The 26,774-nt window shown below is 39.7% G+C and overlaps 1 gene segment (V, D, J or C); it reads left to right on the top strand.

Annotated features, from left to right (window-relative positions):
- Positions 1-239: 239 nt before the first annotated feature.
- LOC118901195 lies at positions 240-26,238 on the top strand. The segment is given in 4 exon segments: positions 240-288; positions 422-582; positions 25,677-25,764; positions 25,883-26,238. Coding segments are annotated over 4 exon segments (654 nt in total).
- Positions 26,239-26,774: the final 536 nt, after the last annotated feature.

Genomic DNA, 26,774 nt, shown 5'->3' with positions numbered 1-26,774 from the left:
ACAAAATGCAGAGTTCTGGGGAGGGAGGCACAAGGGGGGGGCAAGTGATTCAGATCTCTGTTCTTAATCTCCTCATCTGCAAAATTAGGGAGCCTGTCTTGAATATCTCCAGGATTCTATCCAACTATCTTTTCTGGCCTTATGACAGATTCCACCCATTAAGCCAGAGGGAGCCCCAGAGCTAAGTTTCTTTCCTCATTTGTCTGTGCTCAGAGCTACAAGGAGACCCCCTTCCCACTATGGGCAACCAGGTGATCTGCTGTGTGGCCCTTTGTCTCCTCGGAGCAGGTGAGTCCTGGGTTCAGGAAGCAAGTTCCTGTTCCAAAGGGGCTGAGCTCCAGAGCTAAGTCTTTCCCTCATGGCAGCAGCATTAGACGCCCTCTTGGGCCATGTTTCCAGAGCCACTCCCTTTCTTCCATAGGCACTGTGGATGGCGGGGTCACTCAGACCCCAAAATACCTGTTCAAAATGGAAGGACGAGATGTAACCCTGAAATGTGAACAGGATTTTGATTACGACGTCATGTACTGGTACCGACAGGACCCAGGACAAGGGCTGAGACTGATCTACTACTCTCAAACTGTAAAGGATGTTCAGAAAGGAGACATAGCTGAAGGATACAGTGCCTCCCGGGAGAAGAAGTCACTCTTTCCTCTCACCTTGACATCGACACAAAAGAACCAGACGGCTCTCTATCTCTGTGCCACTAATATAGACACAGTGAAGCAAAGCCACCTCCTCTCTGCGCATAAATGCGGCCCAAGCCCTGCTTCCCCACCAGGTGGCGGGGCTTTTCTGTTTTTAGTACCCTGGTCAGCCCCCTTTCTTCCTCCTCAACCAGGCAGACACAGCAGCTGCTGCAACAGCACACGTTGTGGAATGGCACCGTCACAATTCAGCGATCCACTAAGTTGACTTTTAAAATTACATAAACCTATTTATCTATATCTACCTACATCAGAGAGAGAGGAGAGGGTAATTTCACAGCCCAGCTTTTTTTTTTTTTTTTTTTTACCAAATACTGGAAAACAAAAAATGAACAGAAAATGGTCCCTTCCTTCAGAAAGACAATAAAAGTCTAGTGGGGAGAGAAATGTGTAGAAACATACTGTAATCAAGTATCATAGAATGTGTGCTTTCATCAGAGGTATTAGTGGAGTGCAGGAAATAACACGGTCAGTTCTGTCTGTTGACATCAGGAAGGGCTTCAAAGAAAAGGCGAAATGTGAGATGAAACTCGAATGTGAGTAGGATTTCACCAGATGGACAAACGCCAGCGTAATGATACAGGCTTAGGGAACTACGGCAGGAGAAAATCATGAGATAAAATAGGGAAAAGATGATCACCACCCCCTCCCCGGAATATGGCAATAGGAGAAAATTTGGAAAAATGGGTGGAGCAAAATTATTAAGCAAAATTGGGCTTCTAGTTCTAGTGGGCCTTCCTTGGATGTGTGCATAGATATACCTACCAGGCTCTTGTAAATGTAGGCTTGGCACTTAGAAGAGAGGGTCAGGCTTCAGAGAAATGTTTGCATGACTAATAAGCAGACAGGTGGTCAGTATTATTTTGCAAATGGTCTTTACGTTTTGTGTATATTTTCTCCTTTTGTGGTCTGCCACCAATCTATCAAATTAGGAGGCAAGTGTGTTAATTCTTGGGACTTCATTTTGTCATGAATATTTATTTAATCACATAATTCTGTTTCTAGAAAAGATTGACAGTCCATATTATTCAGACTAACCGTCCCACTACATACAGCTAAAAATGCTGTATTAAACATATTTTTAAATCATTCTTGGAAGCATTTAAGAATCCCAGTCTCTTCGGTGTGACCCTGTGTCTCTTGGGACAAGCAATTTTGGGGAACATGGGGGGAGTCCCTGACCATTACGTACAAGCCTTGGCTCTAGGCATTTTATTCGGGTTCCTTCTTGAATTTTGTGTTAACTTTGGCTTTCTTCTCCCATATATTCTCCCACATATTCACACTAGGACCAAAATACTGAGAAACAGAGATGGAAAAGAGATACTAACCCATTGAATAGGATTTAAAACACTAAAATGTGACATGATGAGAATTCCAAGCCCTCACTGCAGCTAGTGTTCTCTGAAATAGTAAGGAGATAGTTGGGAATGGATGGATCTAAGATCCTTTACTTTGTCCAGACCATGCTCACAGATGCCTCCAAACCAGTCCTCTCCTGAGCTAGCTGATGCAGTCATAGACCAGTAGGAGACACAGCCCCTCGAGTTCTCTGCTGCCTGTGTAGAAGCCATGCTCCAGAAATCCTGGGAAAGGGTGAGGCTATCTGTCCAATGAGAGAAAGGAAATTAAAGGGAGGACAGTAAGAGACAGGTAATCTTAAATGTAAAATAGATAGTACTGGGAAGCAGCCGTATAGAACAGGGAGATCAGCTCGGTGCTTTGTGACCACCTAGAGGGGTGGGATAGGGAGGGTGGGAGGGAGATGCAAGAGGGAGGAGATATGGGGATATATGTATACATATAGCTGATTCACTTTGTTATACAGCAGAAACTAACACACCATTGTAAAGCAATTATACTCCAATAAAGATGTTAAAAATAAAAACAATTTTTAAAAAAGAGATAGGTAATCTTGTTTTTCTTTATCTTGGGCATAACCAGAAAGGATACAGTTTTCTTCCTGTCAGTGGAAGAATTTATGAAACAAAGCAGATGGACTTTACTTGATTTTAAAACGTCCACTCTAAAACTATTGAACCATTTACTTTTTCAGAGTGGTCCTAGTACTAAAAAGAACACTTTAGCTGTGAAATTTCATAATAGCCCCCATTCCCATGACCAAGTTGTAAAAGAGTTACTGTATGAAATGAAAGTCAAAAAAGATAAAGTATCACTAAATGCTTTCTTAGCAAGTTTTAAGAAGCCATTGCATCTATCACCTAGGAAGAAAAATTTATGGAAAAATAAAATCAAATTTCTGAATTTAAATATACTGGAAGCAATCAGTAGTAAATTAGGCAAGTCAGAAAACCAATTTAACTGTACACAAACTTAAGAAATATTCCAGAATTCTGAGGAAATAGAAAAGGATATGTGAGAAAAACATACTATCCCAGCAGCTTTATTCGTGACGACCCCAAGCTAGAAAACACCCAATTGTCCATCAACCATGCAATGAATAGAGTTACACTTAGTAATAGGATAAAATATAGCAAAAACACAAATATTATTTGCACAATCATGGATGAATCTCATACACATAATGTTAAACAAAAAAGAAGCCAGAGTACACACTATACAAAGTTAAAATAGTGGCTACATTTGAGGGCATTTTTAATTTACTTGGAGAGAAGCATGAGGGAGGCTTCTGGGGTTCTGAAAATGTCCTATATCTTTTTTTTTTTTTTTTTTTTTAATAAATGTATTTATTTATTTTTGGCTGTGTTGGGTCTTCATTTCTGTGCGAGGGCTTTCTCTAGTTACAGCGAGCGGGGGCCACCCTTCATTGCGGTGCGCGGGCCTCTCACTGTTGCGGCCTCTCTTGTCGCGGAGCACAGGCTCCAGACGCACAGGCTCAGTAGTTGTGGCCCACGGGCCCAGTTGCTCCGCGGCGTGTGGGATCCTCCCAGACCAGGGCTCAAACCCGTGTCCCCTGCATTGGCAGGCAGACTCTCAACCACTGCGCCACCAGGGAAGCCCCTATATCTTGATTTGGGTGGTAGTTATATATTGGGTTGGCCAAAAAATTCATTCGGGTTTTTCCATAGGATGTACTCATTTGTGAAAGTTCACTACGTTGTACACTCAAGATTTGTGCAGTCTATTATATGTACTTTATATCTCATTTTAAAAGCTTAGAAAAACCATGATAACAACAACCACTTCAAACTATAGTGACTTAAACATGTATTATCTCTCATGATTTGTGGGCTGAGCGGGCTCGGCTGGGCAGTTCCCACTTGGGGCCTCTCATGCAGTCATGGTCAGATAGTCCCTGAGGCTGGAGACACCTTAAGGCTCAAGTTGCCTGCACATCCAAGGTGGCTTCTTTCCGCACATGCCTGATCCCTCGCCTGAGGTGACTGGAACAGCTGTGGACCAGCCTGGCATGTCTCTCTTTCTACACACAGCCCCTCAATGTGGTTAGGTGAGTTTCCTCACAGCATGGTGGCCTCAGGGTAGTGAAAATGATTACCTAGTAATGGCTGGCTTCCCCGAGAGTGAGAATTCAAGAGACCCAGGTGGGATCTACAAGGCTACTTATGACCCAGCTTGGAAAATCATAGCATCACCTCCATTCAGGCAAGCCCAGATTCAAGAGGAAGGGACTTAGAGGAATGTGGGTACTGGGAGGTGTGCTTCATCTGGTGCCATCTTTGAAGAGTAGCTACCATAGCATGAAAAATGGGTACTTCTGATCCTATTCCTCACTGCCTTGGACCAATGATGACTTCAGAGTGTAATGACAGCTGCTTCATTTGCAAATACTGTTTTTGAGGTCAACTCTAATCAAGAACTATAACCCGAAGAAAATTCTGGGAAATTTATTTCCTCCTTAGTTAAGTTGATACAGTAATATAAAACACTGCAGGTATATACCTAATGGCTGGTGGTCGTCAAAAGGAGTAGAAAGATTGTCTTCTGACCCAGGAGCTTCCGACCACTTAATCCCATATGTTATAATATTTTGCCAGAAGTAATCCATTACAAGGCACATTCACCTGCTCTTAGCAGAAAAAGTACAGTTATAATGGGAGATGATCCCATTCTAATGTGATCTACCCCAATCATAAAAAAATAAAACCAACCACAAGGGCATGTCAGATGGACTTTAATACATATATCAGTATTATGTGTATAGTAATATGTAGTATGCAGTCATTTCCATGATAAAAATCTATGTCACTATAGTACTAATACAATTTGATGGATCAAATTCTAATTCCACCTTTTTTTAGTTACCCATTCCAGTTAAAAAGAACTAAATATTAAGTGAAAACACAACTAGGAGGTTGTTATGAAAATGAAAGTATACTGCCTTGGAGAAAAATCTTTAACCTCTTTGAAATTGCTATACATTTCCAAGCCTGAGCCATTTAGAAGATATTCTAGCATGTTCAAAACAGAAATAATTCCCTAGATCTCCTATAAGCTATTTCCATTGTGCAATGCTTAGCTTACGACCTGTATCATGATGAAATAGCTATAAATTATCCTCATAGCCTCCAAGTTGATTTACACAGACATACAGACTGTAATAAATAGATATGTTTAGTATTAAGTCCATCAGTATGAGGGGCCTGGCAAAAGATAGTCATGAAATACATACGTCTTTGAGAAGATGAGGAAGTATCCTTATCAGTGTGAAGAAACATTGAGCTTCTAGTCTAGGATTTCTTATGTTCAGCCATAGTTCTAGTGATTAACATAGTTAATCACTAGTTCTAGTGAGTTGTCTCGGTTACTTTAAGGATATGTTACAGAAGTAAAGAATTAACTATAATGTCATTTACTACACAAACATATAGCCCTTTCCTTATATAAGACTAAGAAACTGAAGTCATTTCAATGATCTAGGTCTCAATTTATGTTCTATAAAATTGGGAGTTGACTTAGAACATCTCTGAGGCCCCTCCCAGCAATGTTTGTATGGTTCTTTGCTATTCAGAAAGAGTGATGGGTCCTGCATCATTGGCAACGATGACCACCAGGAGGCAGATTTGAGCATCTTTAGGATTACGTAAACAGTCATCCCTCCTTCTAGGGGTGGAAAAAGGAAGATTGAAGAGCAAGGTCCTACCTTTCTTCAGAGACGTGTGGTGTGAGGCTGGGTCCTGAAGATGCTGGTGTTTCTGCTGCTTCTGGGACCCAGTACGGGCCTTATTATCTGAGTAGTTTGGGCAAGTGTGCGTGTGTGTTGGCATGAGTGAAGTGACAGCCAGAGATTGTGGGTTTTTTACACTGCTCAAAATGAGAGAGGACATCCTTGCTCTCTGGAGCTGTAAAGGGTAAGGTGAGAAGTCACCAGTCAGGAGAGACGGGGGATTAGGATAGGAAGATTTCACAAAACAAACAGGATTCTCTGGGAGCTGGGAGAAAGGTGAGCGAGCGTGGCTGTGATTTTTCTGCCTGTGGTCATGTCTGTCTGTCCTGCTGGCCTCTCACCTCCTTGACCTCTGTCTCAGCAGGCTCTGGGCTCAGTGCTCTCGTCTCTCAACATCCCAGCAGGGCTATCTGTAAGAGTGGAGCGTCTGTGACCATCCAGTGCCATTCAGTGGACTTTCAAGCCTCAACTGTGCTTTGGTATCATCAGTTCCCAAAACAGGGCCTCGTGCTGATAGCCACTTCTAATGAGGGCTCTGATGCCACATACGAACAAGGTTATACCAAGGCCAAGTACGCCATCAGCCACCCAAACCTCACATTTTCATCTCTGATGGTGACAAATGTGCATCCTGCAGACAGCAGCCTCTACTTCTGTGGTGCCAGAGACACAGCGCTGGGCGGAGATCAGAGACCCAAACAAGAACCTTTGTAACAGCTCCCACTCCCCACCCCACCAAACACATGAAGCCCCGTGGAAGGAGGTGTGGAGAGAGAAAAACCCACAGCCTCTCTGACTGAGTCATCTGTGACTATGTGTATGTAGAGAGAGAGAGAAAATATCTGAGTACGGAGCGTGGAGAAAGTATGGTGTGTGTTAGAGAGCTAGCCATATGGGAATGGACCTGGTCCTATAAATGGCCAACCAACCTGGAAAGTTCCCTGGGCTGAAAATTATAAAACCTGGATTTTTCTTCTGACTCTGCCATATGTTAATCATATCTTCTTAGATAAATCAACACATAATCCTATAGGCAGATCTCAAAATGCTTCTATAATGCACTGTGTATTTTTATAATAAACTCTGGCATTTGTCTCTCCAAGAAAATTCAGCACTGTCTTATCACCATCCTAGGCCCTCAAGATAAACAGAATCATGAGGAGGCCAAGTAGAGATGTTCACTCTTGAAAGAATTCAGGGATGTGCTATATATAGTATTGGGGTTGATGAATGAATAGGGTAGGACTGGATGGGGTGCACCCTTTAAACTCAGGTACAGAGCATGCCCCGAACCTTCACAGGGAATGTGTTTCTGTTTCTCAACAAAGGTGTCAGAGGGAAGAGAAGACAAAGTAAATAAAGACTTCAGACAACAACTCTTGTCTACAAAACTAGAAAGTTCTGTCGGAAGCCACAAGATAGTAAGTGGAGTAGTGAGTGTAAACTCCTCAAAAAAATCCTTTTCTAGGAAAAATCACACATTGACCACAAATCTTGTATGGCCCGATAAAAATAAGCAAAAGATATTAACATACACTTAATAGAAGAATCATCTGTGATCAATAAACACATGAGGAGATATTTGACTCCACTGGTGATCAGGAAACATGAAGCAAGATGCAATGATATGTAAGTTGATACCCATTTGATTAGCAAAATATAAAAAGCTTAGAAATATAAACTGTTAGAGGGGGTCTGGATCCACAGGATTACTGCTGTGAGCATAAGTGATGCAAACAATTTGGAAACACTGGCATTATCTCATATAGTTGGTCATTCCTTTATTCCATGACCCAACAAATCCACTACATCAAGGAAGCTTCTGCATGTGCTTATCAGATGACATAAATAAAAATCTGTTCTCAGCAGCACTGTTCACAGTAGCAAAACATGCAACCAAGGCACATACGCATTGACAAGAGAGTGAATGAATAAACTGTGGTATATCCATGTGGTGGAAAACTACATACGTCAGTCAAAATGAATGCAGTACAGGGATGAGCAATGTTATAGGTTATCTTAGCAATATAATACCAACTACAGAAACTAACCCTGGTAAGATTTTGTAAAGCATGACACAGTTTTTATAAAGCTAAAAACAACTGAATCAAGAAAATCATTTTCACAACTTCAAATATATTAGAAAAAGATTACATTAAAAGTAAAGCAAGAAACAGCTGTTGCTGGAACTGGCTTTTACCAACTCATGAGGGCCCATTGTACACATCCTTCCCAACTTTAACGTCAGTGACATCATGCTAATAGCTTGAAATCAGCCATAGCAGGGATGCTTACGCCACAGTAATCAACAGACACCACAAATCAGGGCTTGTTGTATTTTCCTCCAGAGAGAGCTGGTTGTCAAACATTTACCAACACACAGTGGCAAGGAAGGATGATGACCCAAGTTCAGGATGATGTTTAATATGGGACTTGGATGGGGAGTGGCAGGAGATGGGATGGGGGTAAACCACATAGTTTCAATATTTAAATATTGTCAAGGTCTACCTTGCACATCATTGGATGAGTGGGGGAGATGTTTCATAAGTACCCACTACATTTTTAAATAAATAAATAACATGCATCAATAAACAATGCCTGTGTGTTATGAGCCAAGGGTTAAGACCAATCAAATCCTATGTCTATGAGATCAAAAAGGAGAGAAAAATAAAACAAATAACTGAAGGGATTACAGTTTGTGAAAGAGCAGGATGAAGGACATTATATAGTGAGAACCAGGGAGTTGGTGCTTAGACACCATGTGTGAAAATGAAGACATGAAGATAAGACCTTGTCCCTGACCAGGTGGGACTGAACAGAAAAAATGGGAACCAACTCAGCAATGGACATGCTGCCACTTTATATCTACATGATGACCATGTCCATTTGTTACTGTGATTAAATGCCCCACGTAAGTTCAGTCACCTGCCCTCAGACTTTGTTCATTTCCACTGAAACCAGGGACCTATTTTAGTAGCAGCCCCCTGCTGTGTCAGCATTTCCAGCCTAGAGAACTAGTAAAATATTTTTTAAATATCTCACTGCTTCCTTCACCAACAGCAAGCAAAAGATAAGAGCATTTTAGGCTCTGGCATGAAACATAGTTAGAAAGTGATAACATCTCTATCTCAAGCTGTCATTTATTTCCTTCCTCTACATTAAACATAAGAGGATCATATTCCAGTGTCAGTTAGCATGGATGGGTGCTGCATCCGAACTTACCTTTTCCAATCCAGCTGACTATCAGAGTCAGCCTGCTGTTCACCTGTGTTATTTTAGGGGAGTATGGTATACTGAATATAATAGTAGTAGTACTACTATTATAGTAGTACTGAATATAATCCAGTCCAAATTTGTGTCCTGTCCTCCTTGAAATAGGACCATGAAAATAAAATCTTACATTACCTCCAAATTTTTCATGATACAAGTGGGAAGTTTTTTAAGTGTAATGCTTCGTCTTCGTGCTCTGAGTCTATATTCTACTCTCTGGGCTCTGTTGTATCTGAAACCAAGTTAGCCTCTGAGAGCCAGTGATGGATGGAGTAAGAGACAGACTCTTATCTCCCCCTCCCCAACACACAAACACACACACACACACAACAGAGGCACAGTGTTCTCCAGTAATAGAGAGGCCATGGGGAGAATTTCAGAGGCTTTGAGGGAGTCAAGAGCCTTTAAGACTTCCATATCCTTGGATATCACCATTCTGAATGTCCATTTCTTACTCAATACCCTACTTTACACATAAGAGATTGGCAAAGTTGTGAGTCAACTGGCATTGAAATTCAACATCTCACAAAAATAATTTCTGGAACTGGTTTACAAGACTCTCAACACAATTGCTGCAGTATATAACATGCATTAGGTGTCTGAAGGTGATCATTTGATTGGTTGCTTCCCTGTGTTTCCATTCTGCAACACGGAAAGCAAAGCAATTGGACACTTTTGAGTGATCAAGAGTCAATTTCAAATAGTCTCTAAATATCTTACTGTTTTTTTTAATCTATAATTCTCTCTCTGGTTCCATTTTTTAAAAATCAATTAAGATTCTTTTGTTTTTCTAACAAAAACGGACTAAGACTAATTGACTGCTGGTGACGATCAAATTATCCTCCCTTTGGGAAAGGTATGAGCGAAAACACTAAAAATTATTCTTATATGCTTTACATAAAGATTTGTGTGTCCTTTTACCAGAAACATTACTTTCTCCTCATTACACAGAGGGCAAAAGATGTTTGAATATATCCTTAGAAAGATTTTAGTCTAAGTTATTATTGAGGAACCTCAACATATATGATGTGGAATTTAACATAAAATTTAGTAGGAGCCATTGAGGTTTTTTTATAGACAATTTTTTAGAACAGTTTTAGGTTCACAGAAAAACTGAGCAGAAGATACAGAGAGTTCTCATATACTCCTTGCCCTGCCATTGAGGTTTTAAGTATTTGACTTCTGTAATTGTTAAGTATTGTTAAGTATTTGACTTTTGTAATTGTTGTTTGCTGTTCTTGCTGTGTGTGTGTGTGCACTGTTTTGTTTTGTTTTTAATTATTCTGGCTACAGTGTGAAACAACAATGGGCAGTGTGGAAAGGATGAAGCAGAGAATAGAGTCAGCCAATGCCATTGCCCAGCCAGGCAATAATGAAGCTAGGACAATGATGGTGGTGCTAAAATATGGGGAAATGAGAGATTTAAAACATAATTAGGAAATAAAATCGAGGGATGGGGTAATTGATTAGACACAAGAGGCAATATATAGGGAGGATGGTTGTGACCACCAGCCAGATGGCTAGGAGGACCCAGTGGAAAGAAGATCATGATTCACTTCACACTGGGGGTGCCTTTGAGACAGAAATCTGACCAGAAATATGCAGAAAGCAGTTGTATGTACAAGTCAGGGACTCAAAAAAAAGGACCTGGATGAAGGTGAAAATTCAGGACAATTTCCATAATTGGAAGAATGAAAGTGTATATGATCCCTTGATGATAGAATATACAAACAAAAGAGCAGAGAACTTAGGACAGAGATCTCAGGAGCCCACTCACCTTGAATGTGGCTGCAAGAGGTTGATACTGATCAATAATACCAATCAATGGGATTAGTGACTACTTGCATAACTAAATACTAGTAGATCTCTGCAGCACCCCAGCAGGTCGCCGCATCGATGGCCACGTGTTTCCTAGTTCTGCTCTGATACTCGGGGGACCTGGATGCACAGTGTGGAACCAGCAACTCCCCACTCACCACGCAGGGGGTGAAGGCGCTGAGAGACCAGAGGGCCTGTGAGAAATGTGCCCCTTTGACCACTAGGGGGTGATGTGGGTCTTTCTGTAAAACACATCTGACCATAAAGGGCAGGCACAGACCTTCCTTCATCTGAGAAGACTTGTTAGATACTTCAGGGAACTCAGGTGAGATCCTTTAGGTAGTGGTTTGGAACCGTGGGTAATGATTAGTCAAATCCATTGCACCTGCCTTCACTAATCAAGGTTGTTTTAAGACTTGCCTCCAAGGGGCACGTAGCCTAAATAAGATGTTTGCCTGAGTTATTTTCCAGGAAACTTCACGTAGTTCAGCTGAGCCCAGAGTCAGCTGTGTCTAGTTTGAGCTGAACTGGTTAAGACTGGTTAGAACTAGCGACCCTCCTTCTAGGCATGCACAAGCGTCTGCTTGGTGACATTTTGACCTCAGAGGACCAAAGACTCCATGCTCAGATCCTGCTAAGCACTTCTGTTATGAACATGCAGAGGCTTTAGCTTAGTTACACCTGTGCAGAAAGATGATTCATGCACCTTTTTCCAATAACCTTTCCCCAAGCTTCCCGAGTGCCCCGTGCTCCCCATACGTCAGACCATCCTGCTTCTTCATTCATGACCCTATAAATACCCAGTGCCCCTTGCCTTTTGGGAGGTGGATTTGAGGTCTTTTCTGCCATCCTCTTGCTTGGCTGCCTTGAGAATAAACCCTTTCTTTGTTGCAAACATCAGAGTCTCAACATTTTGGCTCCCTGTGCTTAGGGCAAAATGAACCTCGTTCAGTAACAGTTGCGAGAATGATTTGCAGATATCCTGGGATGCTAATACGTCCTTAAAATAGGATCTAATCGTCCACTTTGTAACGACCATAGCATGTACCACATATCCAGTACCTATAGTTGTCCTAGTCATACGTAATTGGTAAGTAAGTAAATGAATGCCACCACCATTTCTATTCCACTTTGTGCTGAATTCCCAGCCAGTAGAACAAGAAAAAAGGGTGAGGATGAGAAAAGAAGGGGAAAAAAGTGATTATAGAGAGATGACAAGTTTAGAAGACACAAGGGAATCTAAAGAAGCATTGCATTACTTATAACAACATTTAGTAAGTTAACTAAAATTAAAATAAAGTCATTTTATTTCCATATACTAGCAACAAACAGTTGAAAAATAGATTTTTAAAGAGAGATCATTTACAAATAGTAACATAATATATAAAATACAAAAACCCCGCAAATCTATTAGAAGATAAGCAATTAAGAAACGTATTCAATTTCAGAGGAAGGCATTTTAAATCTGAAATAAGTGAAGTTATATGCCATTATCATGAATAAGTGAAACTAATACTAAAAGCATTCCAATTTCTGCACTATCATCTATGTATTCAATGCAGCACTAAGCAAAATCACAAAAGATATTTTCATGAAATTTGACAAAAGTAATCAGAAATTTAAGTAGAGAAAGAGGAAAGAATACTCAAGATAATATTAAAGAAGTACAAAGTGACGTGAATTTCCCGTCTAATCATCAAATTATTTTAACTATTATCAATTATTTTAATTATTATCAATAATATTTTAATTATTTTAGGATAATTAAAAAGGCATAAATGAATGGACAAATGAAAAATCATAGGTTTAAAATAGCACCATGCATATATAGGCAATTAATATATGGTAGAGCTATCATTGCAGGTATGTAGGGGAATAATGCCCTATACAACAAGTTCTTCTGGGACAAGTGGTATCCACAGAAGGAAAAATTAAACTCTTTCTCACAGCATAAGCAAAAATAAATTCTAAAAGGATTAAACGCTTAAATGCAACATTTAAATTATTAACTATTTTGTAAATAATATGGTAGTACATTTTTATGAACTTGAGCTATGGCAACATTGCTTATAAAGAATTAAAGAATGCATATCCTCCCAAAAAAGAATGATAGACTCTACTAAATTAGGAATATCAACAAAAACAATTACAAAGAGTAAAAACACAAGCAACAAATTGAAAAGATACTAGCAAGATATATAAATGACAAAGTTTGGTGTCCAGAATATATAAAGAACTGTTACAAATAAATGATAGCTAATCAACCAGTGTACAGAAAAGCACTAGTGGCCAATAAATATACAAAATATCAATCCCTTTAGCAATCCTAAAACTGCAAACTAAAACTACAGTGAGATACCGTTTTAACCTAATACACTGGCAAAATTAAAATACTAAGTGCCAATTGAGTCCTACATGTTTAACATTTGAAAACAGTTCATGAACTGTTGGACTGGTTTTTTTTAAACGTCTTGACTGGAGTATAATTGCTTTACAGTGGTGTGTTAGTTTCTACTGTATAAAAAAGTGAATCAACTATACATATATATATATCCCCATATCTCCTCCCTCTTGCGTCTCCCTCCCACCCTCTCTATCACAACCCTCTAGGTGGACACAAAGCACTGAGCTGATCTCCCTGTGCTATGCGGCTGCTTCCCACTAGCTATCTATTTTACATTTAGTAGTGTATATATGTCCATGCCACTCTCTCACTTCGTCCCAGCTTCCCCTTCCCCTTCCCCGTGTCCTCAAGTCCATTCTCTATGTCTGCATCTTTATTCCTGCCCTGCCCCTAGGTTCTCCAGAACCGTTTTTTTTTGTTTTTTTTTTAGATTCCATATATATGTGTTAGCATGTGGTATTTGTTTTTCTCTTTCTGACTTACTTCACTCTGTATGACAAACTCTAAGTCCACCCACCTCACTACAAATAACTCAATTTTGTTTCTTTTTATGGCTGAGTAATATTCCATTGTATATATGTGCCACATCTTCTTTATCCATTCATCTGTCGATGGACACTTAGGTTGCTTCCATGTCCTCGCTATTGTAAATAGAGCTGCAATGAACATTGTGGTACATGACTCTTTTTGAATTATGGTTTTCTCAGAGTATATGCCCAGTAGTGGGATTGCTGGGTCGTATGGTAATTCTATTTTTAGTTTTTTAAGGAACCTCCATACTGTTCTCCATAGTGGCTATATCAATTTACATTCCCACCAACAGTGCAAGAGGGTTCCCTTTTCTCCACACCCTCTCCAGCATTTATTGTTTGTAGATTTTTTGATGATGGCCATTCTGACCGGTGTGAGGTGATACCTCATTGTAGTTTTCATTTGCATTTCTCTAATGATTAGTGATGTTGTGCATCCTTTCATGTGTTTGTTGGCAATCTGTATATCTTCTTTGGAGAAATGTCTATTTAGGTCTTCTGCCCATTTTTGGATTGGGTTGTTTGTTTTCTTGATATTGAACTGCATGAGCTGCTTGTAAATTTGGAGATTAATCCTTTGTAAGTTGCTTCATTTGCAAATATTTTCTCCCATTCTGAGGGTTGTCTTTTCGTCTTGTTTATGTTTTCCTTTGCTGTGCAAAAGCTTTTAAGTTTCATTAGGTCTCATTTGTTTATTTTTGTTTTTATTTCCATTTCTCTAGGAGGTGGGTCAAAACGGATCTTGCTGTGATTTATGTCATAGAGTGTTCTGCCTATGTTTTCCTCTAAGAGTTTGATAGTGTCTGGCCTTACATTTAGGTCTCGAATCCATTTTGAGTTTATTTTTGTGTATGGTGTTAGGGAGTGTCCTAATTTCATTCTTTTACATGTAGCTGTCCAGGTTTCCCAGCACCACTTATTATCATGAAAGTTTTTAAAGCAATTTTGAGGCATCACATACCCACAATAAACTGCGCCCATTTTAAGTATATATTTCAAAACACTTTGACAAGTTTTTACACCCACATAACCACATGACAATCAAGACACAGAATATCTCCCCCTCCCCAAACATCCCCGCATGCTACTTTACTGAGCTCTTTTTAACTTCTCTCAGCATGGCTTTGTATTTTTTTTATCGAACATGCCCTGCACATATTTTGTTGAAGTTTTCCTTAGTTTTCCCTGAATTATTTTAAGAAATGTATTATGAATGCACTTTTTAATACTCATAAGGAATTTATGTATTAAAATGTTTTTTGCCAAGACTTCACATTAGCCTACTTCATTTTAGTCTTTACACTTCTCAACTGATGTCTCAACTGAATAACAAAGCTCAACAAAGCTTAAAAGCTTTGAACAGCAAAGGAAACCACTGATCAAACAAAAAGACAACCTGCTGAACAGGAGAAAATATTTGCAAGCTATATAACCAATAAAGCGTTACTATCCAATATATCTAAACAGTTCAAGCAACTCAATATCAAAAACACAACAACCCAATTAAAAAACGAGCAGAAGACTGAAGAGACAATTTTCCATAAAAGACATACAGATGCCAATGGGCATGTAAGAGATGCTCATCATTGCTCATCAGAGAAATGGAAATCAAAACCCACAATGGGATATCACCTCACAATTGTCAGAATGGCTATCATAAAAAAGACCACAAATAACATATGTTGGCAAGGATGTGGAGAAAAGAGAACCCTAGTACCTTTTTGCTGGGAATGTGAATTGGTGCAGCCTCTGTGGAAAACAGTAAGGAGGTTCCTCAAAAAACTAAAAATAGAGGTTCCACATGATCCAGCAAACCACTCCTGGGTACATATTTGAAGAAAATGAAAACACTACTTTGAAAAGATACATGCACCCCCATGTTCATAGCAGCACAATTTACAATACCTAAGATATGGAAGCAACCTAAATGTCCATCAATAGATGAATGGATATAAGAAGATGTGGTATATACATACAATGGAATACTACACAGCCATAAAAAAAGAATGAAATTTTGCCATTTGGTGGCTGCCAAGGTCAATTGGAAGGGGGAAATGGAGAGATATTAAATTGATATAAAATTTCAGTTATGCAAGATTAATTCTAGAGATCTGCTCTAGGACATACTACATCTGACATTGTGCCTATATTAACAATGTTAACAATAGCGTATTATACACTTAACAGTTTAAGAGAGTAGATCTCACGTGAAGTGTTCTTACCAGAAAAGACAATAAATTGAAACAAAGGGACACAAGGAAACTTTTGGAGGTGATAGATACGTCTATTACTTTGATTTTAGTGATGGTTTCATGGGTGTATGCTATCTCCAAACTCATTAAACTGTATACATTAAATATATACAGTTTTTGGTACATCAATTATACTTCAATAAAGCTGTGAAAAATGGATAAAAGGAACAAAAATCTAACAAGTTCTGCTTAAAACAGTAACTTATGTATTAAAGGGAGTTGGTTGGATGGATGCTGGTTGAGCTTAGAGGGACGTGAGAATCAACTGCAGTTTAGTGAGAAGGAACCCCTCTTCCCATGTCCTTAAGGCATAGGAGCTCCTAAGTCTTCTTTCTAAATGACAGGCATAAAAGACCTCAGCAACCACTACCTTCTGTCTCTGTGGCTCTGTTAAAGTTTCAAACTCATGGGAAAAATAATATCTGTTGGGATCTGGTGTCTCGGCCCTTATCTCAGCGCACGGGCAGGGTATTATATGAACCCAGTTGCTCCTTTTTATGACCCAGGGAGACCTAAGGGAGTCACAGAGCAGTTTCCTTAGAGAATGTCATGTCTACGATGACATCCTAAAGACGAGCTAGAGTTCATTAAGTGGGACCGGGGATAAAGAACCAATAAGCATGGATAGAAGGTCCCGTGAAAAACTGTTCAGGCAGGAAAGAACTGGTGTGTTTAATGAATGACAAGATGTAGTAATGTGACAGGAGCAGGGTGAGGAAGGAAGTGAACACAGGTGAGACAGGAGACGGGTAGGCAGACATCACCCATCAGACCCTCCATGACCTTATAAATCAAGGTATATGATATGGAGCTTAACACACGGTTTAATAGGAGTCACTGAGCTTTTTTAGCCTTAATGTTTAATAATGGTTTTAGGTTCACAGCAAATTGGAGCAGAATGTTCAGGGTGTTCTCAGATGCCCCTTGCCCTGCCATTGAGGTTTTAAGTATTTGACTTCTGTAGCAATCACGTTAGTGTGTACTGTTGAGTTTATGAGTGTGTGTGTGCATGCACGTGTGTTTTTTTAATCATCCTGGCTACAGTGTGAAACAACAATGGACAGTGTGCAAAAAGCAGTGGCTGAGAAAAGAGTTATAAATGCAGTGGTGCAGGCAGGCGACAGTGTAGCTACGATGATGATGGTGGTGGTGAAAAAATACTGGGAAATGAGAGATTTAAAACACAGGAAATAAAATCAAAGGACTTGGTATTTGATTAGACACAAGAGACCATAGATGGGGAGGATTGAGAGAACTGCCACACCATGGATTAGAAGGACCAAGTGGGAAGAAGATTTGCAACTTTGACCACTAGGGGGTGATGTGGGTCTTTCTGTAAAACACCTCTGAGCCTAGAGAACAGCACAGACCTCCTTCATCTGAGAAGTTGTTTGATGCTTCAGGGAACTCAGGTAGATACCTTTAGGTAGAGGTTGTGGAACCGTGGGTAATGATTAGTCAAATCCAGTTCACCTGCCTTCACTAATCAAGATTGTTTCAAGACTTGCATGGCCTCCAAGGGGCACCTAAGCCTAAACAGGAGATGTTTTGTCCCACTTATTCTCCAGGGTCTGGAGTCAGCTGCCTGCAATTCAGCTGAGCCCAGAGTCAGCTGTGTCTGGTCCAAGCTGAGCTGGTTAAGACTGGATAGAACCAGAGACCCTCCAACCGGGAGTGAGCACGTTGCTGCTTGGTAACTTTTGACATCAGGACCAAAAACTTCACCCTCAGATCATGCTAAGAGCTTTCATTTATGAACCTACAGAGGCTGGTAGCTTAGTTACCCCTGTGCAGGATAACAATTAACACACTTTTTTCCAATCACCTTTCCCCATGAGCCCCAAGCTCCTCACACCTGAGACAGCCCTGCTTCTTTATCACATACATGCCCTGAGCCCCTTGGCTTCAGAGAGGGGATTTGAGATCTGTTCTCCCATCTCCTTGCTTGGCTGCCTTGTAAACAAACCTCTTCTCTGCTGCAAACCTGGGCATCTCAGCAGTTTGGCTTCCTGTGCATCAGCCAAGATGAACCTGGTCCAGTAACAGTTGAGAGAATGATTTGCAGATATCCTGGCATGCCAATAACTCCTTTAATAGGAGGATTTAATCTTCCACTTTGTAACCCCCATAGCTTGTACCACATGTCCAGTACCTGTAGTTGTCCCAAACATAATTGATAAATAAATGAATGCCACCATCATTTCTAATCAAGATTGTACTGAATTTCTAGCCAGTAGAACAAGAAAAAATGGTGGGAATGAGAAAAAGAGGAAAAAAAGTGATTAAAGACAGATGGCAAATTTAGAAGAAGAACCAAAGGAATCTAAAGAAGCATTGCATTATTAATAACAACAAATTTAATAAGTTTACTGAATTTAACATAAGTATAAAAAGTCAGTTTATTTCCATATATGAGCAACTGTTAAAAATATATTTTTTAAAGAGAGAGACCATTTACAGATACCAACATAACAAAAAATACATAAAAACAAATCTATTAGGTAAATGAGACTTTAATTCAGAAAATTACTAAATTTTAGAGGAAAGCATTTTAAAAATCTGAAATAAGTGAAGACATATACCATGATCATGAATAAGTTAAACCAATACTAAAAGTATTCCAATTTCTGCACTATCATCTATGTATTCAACGCATCACCAAGCAAAATCACAGAAGATATTTTCATGAAATTTGACAAAATTAAGCTGAAATTTAATTGGAAAAGGAGAGAATAGGAAAGATAATATTGAATTACAAAGTGAAGTGAATAATGAAAAAGGTAAAAATTAATAGACAAATGGAAAATAATAGATTAAAAATAGGCCCGTGCATATATAGGCACTTTTTATATGACAGAGCCATCACTGCATGTATGTAGAGAAAAAATGCAATATATAATAAGGTCTTCTGGGACAAGTTGCTGTCCACAGAAAGAAAGAATAACTTAAACTCTTTCACACAGCACGAGCAAAAATAAATTCTAAAAGTATTAAATGCTTAAATGTAACATTCAAAATGTTAACTGTCTGGTAAATAATATAGGAGTATATCTTTATGAACTTGGGCTATAGGAGCACTGCTTATAAAGAATTAAAGAATGCATACCCTCGCAAAGAAGAATGATAGACTCTCCTAAAAAAGGAATATCAACAAAAAAGTATTACAAAGACTGAAACACAAGTCACAAATTGAAAAGATATTAACAACACAAATAAATGAAAAAGTTTGTACCCGGACTATATAACGAACTGTTACAAATAAGTAATAGCTAATCAACCAAAAAGAAATTTAAGGAAAAGGTAGTGTACAGAAAACACTAGTGGCCTATAAATACAAACATTATGTTCCGCCTCCTTAGCAATCATAAAAATGTGAACTACAGTGTGATACCATTTTAACCTATTAGACTGGCAAAATTCAAGAAATATTACATGCCTATTGAGTCCTAGATGTAGAACATTTGAAAACACTCATGAATATTTACTTGAGTTAAATAGTTTAGAAAGCATTTTGTTTTATTATGTTAGGTTGACATGGTGACCCTAATGCTTGATCTCTACATTACCAGGTATAGAGAAAATCTTTCACCTAATTATGTAAAGAAATATATCTTAAATATATATATAAGATATATTTATATAAATATATAAGAATGCAGTCCTATTTGCAGTAGCAAAATCTAGGGAAAATAACATACCAGTGTGCATTAATTCCACAATGGATAATAAATTCTGACAAATAGAATGGAATCCTACATATTAGTGAAATTGAATTATCTAAAATTGTATGCAACAACATGAATTAATATCATAGACATAATGTTGAATAAAAAAAGAACATGTCCCAGAAAAAAATATGAACAGAATTATCCCCCTTACATAAATTTCAAATACATACAACATTAAATAATATATAAATTACAGATTCTTACATAAGTTCTAAAAACAGTAATGGAAAGCAAGTGAATAAAAGTATAAACTTCAACGTTATGGTTACCTGGATGAGGTGGAAAAAGAATAATAAAAATCTAGAAAAATAACACAGGGAATTAATCTTTAGTGATAATCTAACTCCTAAGCTGATTGGTTCAGGCAAGATCATTCCTTTTTGTGTTTCCTCAGATGCATTGCATCATCAACGTAAATATTGTTTTGTATAGTTCAACATTTAATTTTTTAACTTAAGTAGTTGCTATATGATTTTGTAAGTGCAGTGGAAGCTATGATTGACATACAGCCAGCTGTACTGTTCATTGCCTGAGGGTGAAGGGAGGAGGGGAGGAGACAAACTGACAAATATAGAAAGCAAATAAATTAATGATGTGTGATTTTATTTAAATAATGAAAGAGCAGAATCAGGAAAAAGAGAATAAAGACAGTTTGAAATTCACCCTAGTTGTTTCACCAGCTTTCCCTGCCCTCCCAGCCTATGTGATGTTAGAGTCTCAGGTACATGGGGACCATGATGACCGTGGGAAGCGACCACGTCACAAAGAGGTTGCTGATGGGGGATGAGGAGCCTTAGAGAAAAAGCCACCTGCCCTGCTTTTCCCCTGAGCCAACCATGTGCCTCAGCCTGCTGTGCTGTGTGGCCCTTTTTCTCTGGGGAGCAGGTAAGGTCATGTTGCGAAGTTGCTGGATTCCAGTCTCAGAACTTTCTCCTGTGGCTGCAAATCCAGGCTCCTTCCTGAGCTTTTTCTGAACTTTCTGTGTCTTTCCTCACAGGCTGCATGGACACTGAGGTCACCCAGAGTCCTGGACATCTGGTCAAAGGAAAAGAACAGAAAGCAAAGATGCATTGTGTCCCCAGAAAAGGACATACTCATGTTTACTGGTATCGTAAGAAGCTAGAAGAAGGGTTCGAGTTTTTGGTTTACTTACAGAACGAAGACACTGTGGATGATACAGATGTGTTCAAACAGCGATTTTCAGCTCACTGCCCCCAAAACTCACCCTGCAGCCTGGAAGTCAATTCCACTGAGGCAGGGGACTCAGCACTGTATTTCTGTGCCAGCAGCCAATCCACAGTGCTGCACGTTAGCTCTCCTTAGAACACAAACTCATCACGGACCCAGCTCAGGAAATAAGTGGTATATTAGGAGGGTAGGAACTAACGGAAACCCACCTTGAAAGAGCATGAACCAGAAGGAAAAATCTGTAAATGGTAACTCTGGGTGAGCAGAAAGGGATGTTTAAAACAGCTGGTGGAAACATAAACAGAAGGAAGGGGAAGGCAGCTGTAAAGAGGGCTCAGATTCCCCCGTTTGCAGGGTATCTGGCAAAGGAAAGACACAGGATATAAGCTTGATGGGTTTCTAACAATATTTTAAAATCTAGTTCTATGCTTTTCACCTGGCAAAGCTGTGCCTTCAGGGTTAAGGATAATCAGCAAGTCACCTGTCTTTCGTGGGGCCCCTGATCACCTGGCTCAGCAAATTTCATTGATCCAGACCCAGAGAGTCCTTAGGGGTTCACGGCCGCTTCTCACAGCTGTCCCTGCCAGAGCAACTTAGCAAGAAACTCAGCAACTCTCTCAGTCCTGAATACTACAATTACACAAGTTTTAAAAGGAATTTTTAGGCATAACATACTCGCAATAGAGTGCACCCATTTTAAGCATATATTTCAATACATTTGATAAAGTTTTAGACCCATGTAACCAGCATGGTGGTCAAGATACAGAATATTTTCCCTTCCCCCCAAAATCCCCCCATGCTATTTTATTTAGGTCTTTAAATTGTCTCAGCATTGCTCTGTATTTTTTATGTATTTATTTGTTTGTTTATTTGTTTGTTTGTTTTTGGCTGCATTGGGTCCTCGTTGCTGCACGCGGGCTTTCTTTTAGTTGCAGCGAGCGGGGGCTACTCTTCGTTGAGGTGCGCAGGCTTCTCATTGCGGTGGCTTCTCTTGTTGCGGAGCATGGGCTCTAGGCACGCGGGCTTCAGTAGTTGTGTCACGCGGGCTCAGTAGTTGTGGCTCGCAGGCTCTAGAGCACAGGCTCAGTAGTTGTGGCACACGGGCTTAGTTGCTTCGCGGCATGTGGGATCTTCCCGGACAAGGGCTCAAACCTGTGTCCCCTGCATTGGCAGGCGGATTCTTAACCACTGCGCCACCAGGGAAGCCCTGCTCTGTATTTTTTATTGAACATGTCTTACATATATTTTGTTGACTTTTTCCTAAGTTTTTCCTAAATTTACCTTAAGAAATGTATTATGAATGTACCTTTTAATACTCACAAGGAATTTATTGACTAAAATATTTTCTGCCAAGACTTCACATTAGCCCACTTCCATTTAGTTTTTACATTTCTCAACTGATGTCTCAACCTCAGTATATTATATAAAAATATCTTCTCCAGAAGTTAGTGTTCACCAGCATCTGTACCTGAGATCACAACACCAGCCTCATTTTCTGTGTGACCAACTGTTAGTACTGCTCTGCTTTTAAGTAAAAGTGACTGATTCAAACATACTGAAAAAGTTATGAAACTTCTGCAATGTACACTATAAGAAGACTTACTGTTTCCTTATGGAAATAAACAATTGAGTTAAGAATAAGTAAGGGGAATATTTGACAGTGAACCACATGACTTACAGAGAACATTTGGGTGTTGCAGCTTTGGGGGTCAGTCTGTGAGTTCTCTTCTTGTTCTTCCCATGGACCTTTTCATCCAGGTTTCTAGTCCTACAACTTTCTCCTCGTCCTGCTACCAAATGAATCCAATGTTCCTTAGCTTTCAGTATCCAGATTGAAAATCTCCTTATTTTGATTGGATCGTTTAGATTGCTTGCTTTTAATATGATTAGCCATATACTCGGATGAAAATGCCTCTTCTTGCTCTTGTTTTCAGCTTGTCGTCTCTACCCTATTTCTTCATTGCCTTTCTAGGTAACCATTTTTATTAATTTCTTGGTTTTTTCAGGGTTTCTCTTGGAAATATATAAGCATTCCAGATATGAAATAACTGCATTAGGGGCATGGAAATGGAGCAGGCTGTGAAATCTTTTGCAATATGGGAAAAAGTTTGTAACAACATAAACTTTTTTATTATTTACTCCTTTGAGCTACCTCTGAAACATGACACTACTTAACAACGAATGCAACAAGGATCTTAAATCCACTAGAAGTGTCTAAAATTCTGTCAACAAGACAGAACTGGGATCTAAAGTGTCTCAGAATTAGTACACATGCTATTGCAAGGGATGATTTTAAAGTATATTCTTTGTAAATCTTTTTACTACTCCATTTAGGGGATATTCTTTCTGGTTACAGGGTTTCTGAGAATAAACCTCACTGTTTCATGCAAGAAAGTCTATCTGTGCCACACTGTGTCCCTGTCATTCTCTATTCCAATAATGCCCCTCAAGAATCACACATACATCATGATAACAAAGATGATGAGGACAACAGTGGTGATGAAGGTAACTGATAATAAAGATGGTCTATAGGAAGATACATAGAGAAATTGAATCATATTCCCAGGACTAGAACACAATCATAGTAAGTCCTGTTCTTGTCATACCTTAGGTTTGTACATCAGTCTAAAAAGCAGTTTAATATTTAAAAACAGAACACATTTAACAAATCTGAACTTGCACTGTAGACAAAATCTTCCTGAGGATACATGAACTTCCTAATGCTTCCCATCCATGTATTTCAGCACAAAGAATATTCTCTTCTAGAGCAGAAATTTCTAACCTGAGGCCCATGGACCTCCAAGGGGTGCAATGATAGCATTCAGTAATCCATGAATTTGACTGGGAAAAATGTATCTGTATTTTCACTAGTCTGTAACTAAAAACACAGCATTTAGTTCATGATGGGTAAATAACCATAGCAATGTTAGTAGAACCTGTGACAAAGTCAGTAAAAGAAATCACAGGTATGTGCACATATTTGCATAAATTTATTTGCATGTTATTACACTTGATATAGATTACAGTTGATATGAAAGTCCCAGGTATTTTCATATCACATTACATAGAGTAATGTCATTACTCTATGTCATTACTCTCAGTACTCACTACTGGAAATCATGGCAGTTTTCAGACTCACCAGGATATATTTTATCAAATGAATTTTAAAGATGTGTATATATTAATATCATAAATACACTAATATATGTATATATATATATTAATATCATAAATTTCATTTAAAATACTGTGATAACTGCATTTCAAAATAATTGGTGTCCTTTGTATTACTATGTATTCTATTTTATGAGTTTAAAACATTATTCTGAGAATGGGTCCTTAGGATTTACCGAATTACCAAAGGGGTCCATGTGTGAGGAGTGAGATCTTCAACTTTGCAGATGTGATTGACAGCCTCAAGCCTGCACCCAATGGTTGGAAGCAACCTGTCAGCCAGCATTCTTTCTCAGAGTTCTCCCCCAGGGCTGCACTTTCTAATGATTCTCATTCTCAATCATTACATCATTTCCTCTCTCTCTCTCTCTCTCTCTCTCTCTCACACACAGACACCTTTCTTCCAGAAAGTGGAAGCAACAGTGTCTGAGCCACCAGACTCCAACCAAGTTTCATCATAAAAGTGTCTTTTATTACAGATGACCCCAGAAATAAAAATAAAACATTTTTCTACCAACATAACAACAGGTGATGAGAAATAATCTATGATTGTATTTTTATTTATCTAAGATTCTTGAGAAGAAATGATGTTATGCAATGAACATCACAACTCATTGTATAAGTTTCAGTTCAGTGCTGGGGAATGATAATTTTTTTAGCTTGCACAATCCTATGTCAGTAAATATCTGAATTCCCTTGACATAGTATTAACTTCCTAAATCCTCTGGATTAAATAACAGGTCCAGAAAGTAATAATAGCAAACACAAATATTGTGCTTTTTCTGTGTTAAGAACTGTTCTAAATTCTATATTTATATAATATTCACAATAACTTTTGAAGTAGATACTCATTATACCCATTTTACAGATGAGAAAACCAAATCAAAGGGAGGTTAAGAGACTTGCCCAGGGTTACACAGCTGCTACTTGGCAGGGCCAGAACTCAAGCCGAGGCTGTCTCCCAAATCCCTGCTCTAATCCACCTCCATAGGGGGAGGGTGGGTTTAGGGCCCTTTGTTATTGCTAAAATTGCTGGAGTAGCCTCTATACCATCTCTACTGTACCAATTGTAATAAATACAGAGGACAGAGAGAATTGGCTCTATTTTATAAAACAACATTTGAACCTCTTCTTGTGTTGGCAGTTTGGTGGTAAACAGAGCAGTTGATAGACAGGCAATAGACTCTGAAAATTGTAGGCATTTCCTTTCCTAGTTTTCATCACAATGAGTGCACAGGCACATGGCATTCTGAGTGTGACTTTGACCAGGAAATGGAGGATTCAGTATCTTCATCATGTGGGCACTTGTCCATTTAGAAGGGATATAAAGAGCTCTGTTAGGCAGAAGAGAAGATGCAAGTGTCTTGACCTTTCTTAGCCTTAGTTCCCCATGTGCAAAATCAGCCGTGACCGTCAGTCACCTTATAGCAATGACCAATTCTGCATATTGAGCCAGGGGGAGCCCTAGATCACAGCCCCTTCCCTTGGCCTCTCTCAGAGTCTGTGTCTGGACTTTTACAAATACCTAGTCCTTGCCATGGGTAGCTGGACCTTCTGCTACGTGGCCCTTTGTCTTCTGGGAGCAGGTGAGCCCAACACCCAGACAGTAAAATCTGATCCTGTAGGTGCAGATCCCCACTCCAGCACCCTCTTCTCACGATAGTGTCAGGCTCCCTTCTGCACGTTTGTGTCTTTACCCCACAGGACCCATGGATGCTGAAATCTACCAGATGAGATTCCTGCTCGCTGAGGCTGGACGGGATGTGACCCTGGAGTGTAAACAGGATCTGAGCTACAACGCCATGTACTGGTACCGGCAGGATGCAGGGCAGGGTCTGAGGCTGATTTACTACTCTACGGTTGAAAAGGATGTTCAGAGAGGAGACATATCTGAAGGCTACAGTGTCTCTCGAGAGGAGAAGGGGCTGTTTCCTCTCACTGTGAAGGCGGCTCACACCAACCAAACAGCCTTGTACCTCTGTGCTGGTAGCGTCACAGTGGAGCACGGCCACACCACACCTGTGCACAAACCCGCTCCAGCCCTGCAGCTCCCAACATAGCCTTTCTCTAAAATTGTTAACAACGTCCCTTCCTTGCACTCCCAGAATTCTTAATCAAGAACTCACGAGAGGGGCTTCCCTGGTGGCCCAGTGGTTAAGAATCCGCCTGCCAGTGCAGGGGACACGGGTTCAAGCCCTGGTCCGGGAAGATCCCACATGCCGCGGAGCAGCTAAGCCCTGCGCCACAACTACTGAGCCTGCGCTGTAGAGCCCGCGAGCCACAACTACTGAGCCCACGTGCCACAGCTACTGAAGCCCACGCACCTAGAGCCCGTGCTCCACAACAAGAGAAGTCACCGCAATGAGAAGCCTGCACACCTCAACGAAGAGTAGCCCCCGCTCGCCGCAACTAGAGAAAGCCTGAGTGCAGCAATGAAGACCCAACACAGCCAAAAATAAATAAATAAAATAAATACATTAAAAAAAAAAACAAAAACTCACGAGAATAGACCCAGAGGATACACTTTGCTCCTCGGGCATCTGGTTTTTCATCACTTCTTGTACACTTAGCTGTATTTTTTCTTGACATTTTCCTA

The sequence above is a fragment of the Balaenoptera musculus genome, chromosome 9 (assembly GCF_009873245.2).
Source record: "Balaenoptera musculus isolate JJ_BM4_2016_0621 chromosome 9, mBalMus1.pri.v3, whole genome shotgun sequence".
Classification (NCBI taxonomy): Eukaryota; Metazoa; Chordata; class Mammalia; order Artiodactyla; family Balaenopteridae; genus Balaenoptera; species Balaenoptera musculus.
The sequence above is the reverse complement of the archived record's forward strand: the minus strand, read 5'-3'. Positions and strand labels throughout refer to the sequence as shown.